Consider the following 7,500-nt stretch of genomic DNA (forward strand, 5'->3'; position numbering starts at 1 on the left):
CTGTGTTGAGGATGTGTTTCCGGAAATGATTGAAGAAAATGGCTATGTCTCGGAGCAAGTCTTCAATATGGATGAGACAGGACTCTTCTGGAAGAGGATGCCGTCCCGAACCTTTCTTTTCAAGGACGAACTTCAGAAGACAGGTTTCAAAGCCCACAAGGATCGAGTGACTCTGCTCTTGTGTGGCATTGCAGCAGGATTCATGCTGAGGCCCGGCCTGATCTACAGGTCACTGAATCCTCGCGCTGAAGAACAAGAACAGGGCCTTGCTGCCAGTCTACTGGATCTCCAACAAAAAAGCATGGATCACCAAGGCCCTCACACTTGACTGGTTCTTCAACTCCTTCGTTCCGCAGGTAAAACTTTACCTGGCCGAAAAGGGACTGCCCTTCAAAGTGGTTCTACTCATGGACTGTGCAGGAGGACATGCAGCTAATTTGCACCATGAGGGGGTGCAGGTGGAGTTCCTTCCCCCCAACACCACTTCCCTCATCCAGCCCATGGATCAGGGGGTTATCAGGGCCTTCAAAGCCCTCTACACCAAGGCGACAATGGAGGGTCTCATCTCCTCCATTGCTAATTTGCGGCCCGCGTCTTAATATGCAAGATTAATGTCCGTGCGGCCCGCAAGATTGATATGAATGACACGGTGTTCGGAGCTGGATGAACCAATCACGGTGAAGTATACGGCTCTGGAGGACGAGACATTGGCCGGGCTGTCCAGTGCCTCGCTCACTCACTCATTCATTCCTCCAATCAGTTGGGCAGAGGAGAAACCGTGAAGCCGATCACGCCGCTCGGCCGTAATCCAATACGATCGGAGAGCGAAAGTGCGCATGCGCCACAGACCCGCGCGACTGAAAGTCAAATGTCAAATCGAAAGTGCGCATGCGCCACAGAACCGCGCGACTGAAAGTTAAAAGTTCAATCTGAGACTCATTCCAAGTGTAAACACATATTACAGCCCCGGAGTGGTCTGTTTCAAAGCCTGCCGTGAAGAGAAAGGTCAGTGATGAGCACAGACAGTTTCAAGAAAGTGGGGAGTGCAATATTTCTTTGTTGAGCACAGGGGCACCTCGACGTGTCTCATTTGCACTGAAAAAGTTGCGGTCCACAAGGAATACAATTTGAAACGTCATTATGCTACGAGACATGCTGAGGAGTACGACAAATACCAGGGAGATGAGAGAGCCAACCAGGTTGACAGTCTTAAAACAAGTCTTCTGAGGCAACAGGGTTTTTTCAAGAAGGCTACAAAAGAAAGTGATGCAGCAGTCGAAGCTAGCTACGCCGTTTGTGAGATGATTGCCAAGGCAGGCAAGCCATTCACAGAAGGTGAATTTATCAAAAAGTGCATATTACAGGCTGCACATATTGTTTGTCCAGAAAAAAAAAAGTCAGTTCAACAACATCAGCCTTTCTGCCAACACCATGGTAGAGCGCATTTCTGAACTGTCAAGTGACATTTATGGTCAACTTTGTGAGAAAGCGCAAAACTTCAGTGTATATTCAGTGGCTCTTGATGAGACCACAGACATCACAGACACTGCCCAGTTCGCAATATATGTCCGTGGTGTTGATGACAATTTTGAAGTGTTGGAGGAGTTGCTCACAATAATTCCAATGCATGGCCAGACCACCGCTAAGGAATTATTTCACAAGCTGTGTGATGCCATTCAGAATGCCGGTTTGCCATGGAAGAGCTTTGTTGGAATAACAACTGATGGAGCCCCATCAATGATTGGGAAGAAGAATGGACTGGTAGCACTTGTTAAAAAAAACTGGAAGAGGAGGGTGTGGAGGAGGCCATAGCTCTGCACTGCATTATCCATCAGCAGGCCCGTTGCAGCAGATGCCTGAAGTTTGACAATGTGATGTCTGTCGTTGTGAAATGCATCAACCAAATCAGATCCAGGGGCTTAAAGCATAGAAGGTTTCGTGCTTTTTTGGAGGAAATGGAGTCTGAACATGGGGATGTGCTCTACTTCACTGAGGTATGTTGGCTCAGCAGGGGAAATGTGTTGAAGAGATTTTTTGAGTTGAGAGCAGAAGTAAAAGACTTCATGGAGATAGACGGGGTTGCTGTTCCTGTGCTAAGTGATCCCAAATGGCTCATGGACTTAGCTTTTCTTGTTGATATCACACATTAGCTTAATGTACTGAACAAGAAGCTACAAGGCCAGGGGCAACTTGTCAGTGCTGCCTATGACTATGTGAGAGCATTCTGCACTAAACTTTTGTTATGGAAAGCCCAGCTCTCTCAGACAAACCTTTTCCATTTCCCAGCATGCAAGGCTCTTGTGGATGCAGGCACACCACTCAGTGGTGAGAAATATGTGGAGGCCATTTCGAAGCTGCAGGAGGAATTTGATCACAGATTTGCAGACTTCAAGACATACAAAGCCATATTTCAAATGTTTGCGGACCCCTTCTCATTTGATGTGCAAGATGCCCCTCCTGAGCTTCAAATGGAGCTCATTGACCTGCAGTGCAAATCTGCACTCAAAGCCAAGTTCAGGGAGGTGAGTGGAGAAGCAGACAAGCTTGGACTTTTTTTGAGAGAGTTGACCCCCAGCTTCCCTGAACTTTCCCGAATCTTCAAGCGTACCATGTGCCTTTTTGGGAGCACATACTTGTGTGAGAAACTCTTCTCCACCTTGAACTTTAATAAGTCCAAATATAGGTCCAGACTTACTGATGAGCATCTTCAAGCTCTATTGAGGGTCTCCACTGCTTCCTCCCTCAAGCCAAATGTGACTGAGCTATGTGAGAAGAAGCGCTGCCAGGTCTCTAGCAGCAAGAAGTAAAGTTCAGAAAGTTAAAATTTAAAGAGCTGTTAATACAGACATTTGAAACAAAATACAAATAATTAGTTTTCTCTACTTAGCCAGCCACTGTATATCTACTGTATTCTCATTATTATTTTATTACTTATTGATTTATTTTTTATTCATCTTTAAGTTAATTTATTTAATTCATTATGTTTTGTTAAAAAATAAAGTTATTTGATAACGTTGGAATGTTTTATCAGCGCTTTTCTTGTGGAAATCCTGATGCGGCCCAGCCTCACCCAGACTCTGCCTCTTGCGGCCCTCAGGTAAGTTGAGTTTGAGACCCCTGCTCTAAAGGGCATGAAAGAGCAGACACTCATCTCCAGTTGGAGGAAATTGTGGCCAAACAAAATCACTCAGGATTATGCGGGTTTCACGCCTAACGAGATCCATCACTCTGCCGTCGATAAGGCTGTCAGGCTGGCTCGGTTGGTGCAGACTGAAGGCTTCTCGGATATGATGGCTGATGAGATTAGAAATCTCATCGACTGTCACCCAGACCCACTGACAGAGGAGGACCTACAGGAGATGACCAAGTCGGCGAGTGAGGAGGAAGAGGAGCCTGCTGCCGACGATGAGGGTGACGAAGCTGACGAAGGTCGCCTTACTTTACATAATTTGCAGGACCTCTTTAATACAGCCAAAGAACTCCAAAGAAAGGCCAAAGAAATGGACGATAACATGGTGAGGGCAGTCGAGTTCAACAATCGCATCGATGAGGTCATGGCTGTTTACAGGCGCATCCTCACCGACCAAAAAAAACAACGTTCCCAACTCCCCATAACAATGTTTCTTACGTGCAAAAAAACTGCAGAAGATCCTCCATCCGGACTGCTATGATGTTTTTGAATTTCTGCTATGATTTTTTTGAATTTCTAAGTTTTCTGAATAAAAGTTTACATTTATTACATTTGCAGTGATTTTTTTGTATGCACCAACATAACACCTGCATTCTAATGTGGAATAAAACACCTGAATGAACAGCATATTAGCCTGGTGGTGTTTTTTATGCACGTGTTATACGTTTCTATAAGCGTTTTTGATGGCGCCCACCTACTTCGCGGATTCACCCTACTGCGGGGGGGTCCCGGTCCCCATTAACCGCGATAAGCGAGGGATCACTGTATATATTATTTATGGGTATTGAACCGTATTAGCGCTACGGAAGGAGCCCCAGACGCTATTTCCGGTGTGCAGTGACTGCTGGGGTGTACGAGTCCTTTTGTCAATACACCCAGGTTGACGGCTGTGATAACTGTGCACTAATAGTATCAATTTACTACAACCGCGAACACACTCATTTGGTGCTTCATGCACGCTACACCTGCACGCTAAAATCACATCCATCCATATCAATATCCATATCCATTCATATCCATCCATATCAATATCCATATCCATTCATATCCATCCATATCCATCCATATCCATCCACATCCATCCACATCCATCCACATCTATCCACATCTATCCATATCCATCCAAATCCATCCACATCCATCCACATCCATCCACATCCATCCACATCCATCCACATCTATCCATATCCATATCTATCCATATCAATATCTATCCATATCAATATCTATCCATATCCATATCTATACATATCCATCTCCAACCTCTCACCCGATCAAGACACTGGAGAGGATCATCCTCAACCACCTGAGCCCCCTGATGAATGCAGAGCTGGACCCTCTGCAGTTCGCCTATCGTCCAGGCATTGGTGTGGAAGATGCTACCACCTACCTGATGCACAGGTCTCTTTCACACCTGGAGAACTCGGGAAGCACGGTGAGAATGATGTTTTTTGACCTCTCCAGTGCATTCAACACCATTCAGCCGGTCCTTCTGAGAGGGAAACTGGAGGTGGCTGGAGTAAGGAACTACCTAGCTGCATGGATCATCGACTTCCTCACCAACAGACCACAATATGTGAAACTCCAGGACTGTACGTCTGATGTGGTAACTTGCAGCACGGGGGCCCCACAAGGCACAGTGCTTTCCCCACTCCTCTTCTCCCTCTACACGTCAGACTTTAAACATAATACAGACACCTGCCACCTCCAGAAATTCTCCGATGACACCGCCATTGTTGGACGAGTGACTGACGGGAACGACCTGGAGTACAGGGGAGTCATCACAGCCTTTCTACTGGTGTAGGCAAAACCACCTGCACATCAACACCAGCAAGACAAAGGAAATGGTCGTTGACTTTCGGAGGACACCTCAACAGACCACTCAGGTGAACATCCAGGGTAAAGACATTGAAATCGTGGAGAACTTGAAGTACCTGGGTGTTCACCTCAACAGCAAACTAGACTGGTCCACAAACATAGATGCCCTGTACAGAAGGGGCCAGAGCCGCCTCTACCTGTTGAGGAGCCTACGGTCCTTTGGTGTGTGCAGGTCACTGTTGAGGACCTTCTATGACACTGTGGTGGCATCTACTGTGTTTTATGCTGTGGTCTGTTGGGGAAGTGGGAGCACGGAGAGGGACAGGAACAGGCTGAACAAGCTGATCAGGAGGGCCAGCTCTGTTCTGGGCTGTCCTTTGGACTCTGTGGAGGAAGTGGGAGAGCGGAGGATGCTGACCAGGATGAGGTCCATCATGGACAGCACCTCCCACCCCCTGCACGAGTCGGTGGAGTCCCTTCGAAGCTCCTTTAGCAGTAGACTGCGGTACCCTCACTGCAGGAAGGAGCGCTTCCGTAGATCCTTCCTCCCATCAGCCGTCAGGCTCTTCAACTTAAAAAAGGCTGTGGGTTAGGACCTCCTGAATTCGGATACAGTATAGATGTGCTTCTATATATATGTATGTGTATGTATATATATATATCTCAGCAACACAGTTACCCATTTATATATTTATTCATGTATTTATTTATTAACTTACTATTAAGTACCTATTTGTGTATAATGCCTTTCCTATTCCTGCATCCTCACCCTCTTCCTATTGCAGATTACGGGATGAATAAAGTTATCCAATCCAATCCAATCTATCCATATCCATATCTATCCATATCTATCCATATCCATCCATATCCATCCATATCCATATCTATCCATATCTATCCATATCCATATCTATCCATATCCATATCTATCCATATCCATATCTATCCATATCCATATCTATCCATATCCATATCTATCCATATCCATATCTATCCATATCCATATCTATCCATATCCATATCTATCCATATCCATATCTATCCATATCCATATCTATCCATATCCATCCATATCCATATCTATCCATATCCACCCGTCCTCTCTATCTCTCTCTCTATATACACCCCCTGCCCCCTCCACAAACAGACATGGCATTTGATGACTAATTTTGTTAGTACAGTTAACATACAATTAATCTTTCAACCCCCGAATTACGCTTGAAGTACCTGTCTGTTGAAATGGTCATGCAGGTCACTTTTCTGGTCCTGGGCTCGTAGCATGTCAATTACTTTGCGGTTTTCTGGAGCACAAGTTGGACACTCAGCCTCATTGTCAGCATAACTTTCAAAGCAGTGTTGGTGAAAGGAGTGGCTGCACAGGAAATGGACTGATGGAAGCTCCAAGGGACTGTTGCACATATTACACTTGGTCTTCTGGAATATTTTTGCACTGTGAGAATATTGATTTTCAGTTACAAACCATTACGTCTTGAGCAATTTAAACATTTTCAAGTTTAACAATTTTAAAAGATGAGGTCGGTCATTTTTAATTTGAACAACACAAGTGTGAATGACAATTTAAAATACATTAATGCATGAATTTTAAATAATGTCTTTATGAAACAGTAACTGGTGGCATGCCTAATTGCAACTATGATGTTTAGTCAACCATGAAAATACATGGCATATAGAAGCAAGTACATGGCCACCCCAATTGAAAGCAAGACTTGTGTAAATCCATATACCACTGTACAGTGTAAGAAAACTAAAAACACAGACAAACTCACACTAAAACTAACCCACCTTGTTTTGAGCTCTTGTATCTGAGAGCGGAGGTGAGTAGTTTCTTCACGATATTGCTGTATTTTATATTCGTCACTCTCTATCTGTAGGCTCTCCCTCTGCAATTTGTTTATCAGGTAGTCTTTAATAACAGATAGAGTTGCTGTCGAGTTATGGGCCAGTGTCTGCACAACTACAAAGAAAAATAATTAAAACATTACATATTTTTTTCCAAAAGGTAAAAAATAAAATAAAGATAGGTTAATTAATTCATTTATTTAGTACATTTAAAAAAAATACCAAGAAGAGGAGGCATCAAATTGTTTTGGTCAATGTGACACAAAACCTCACTGATGTAGGCTTTGCAATCTTCTTCTTTCCTGGCAAAGTACCCCAAGGCTTGTTCCCACAGGCAGACTTCCTGGTCACCATAACATTTACAGGCTTCAACCACTTTGTCATACACTTCATTCTGCATGTGGTAGTGCATAATCTGTTGATACCTGTAAAGTGGTTGGTTGGCAAATCAGTGTCCATTTTTATCTATTTTAAAATGTGCTTCTTGTACATTGTTTATAGACTTTGACTTGACATGTGAACATGAATGAGGACCATAGTTGATATTACCCTATTAAGATATATCTATGTATATTTGAATACATTATGAAATGGGGACAGGCAGGGCACAGCCCGAAGAGATGATGTGAGTT

General features: G+C 44.2%; 1 protein-coding gene across 1 annotated transcript in view; it reads right to left on the bottom strand.

The window, feature by feature from the left end:
- Positions 1 to 6,220: 6,220 nt before the first annotated feature.
- LOC144212930 (vacuolar protein sorting-associated protein 11 homolog) overlaps positions 6,221 to 7,500 on the bottom strand; it is a 42,088-nt gene continuing 40,808 nt past the window's right edge. The window contains exons 13-15 of the mRNA XM_077741125.1: positions 7,091 to 7,293; positions 6,812 to 6,983; positions 6,221 to 6,458 (exon numbers count right to left, since the gene is read on the bottom strand). Coding sequence (XP_077597251.1) covers positions 6,221 to 6,458; positions 6,812 to 6,983; positions 7,091 to 7,293 — 613 coding nt within the window. The remainder of the gene's footprint in view (positions 6,459 to 6,811; positions 6,984 to 7,090; positions 7,294 to 7,500) is intronic.

This window comes from Stigmatopora nigra, chromosome 19 (genome assembly GCF_051989575.1).
Source record: "Stigmatopora nigra isolate UIUO_SnigA chromosome 19, RoL_Snig_1.1, whole genome shotgun sequence".
NCBI lineage: Eukaryota > Metazoa > Chordata > Actinopteri > Syngnathiformes > Syngnathidae > Stigmatopora > Stigmatopora nigra.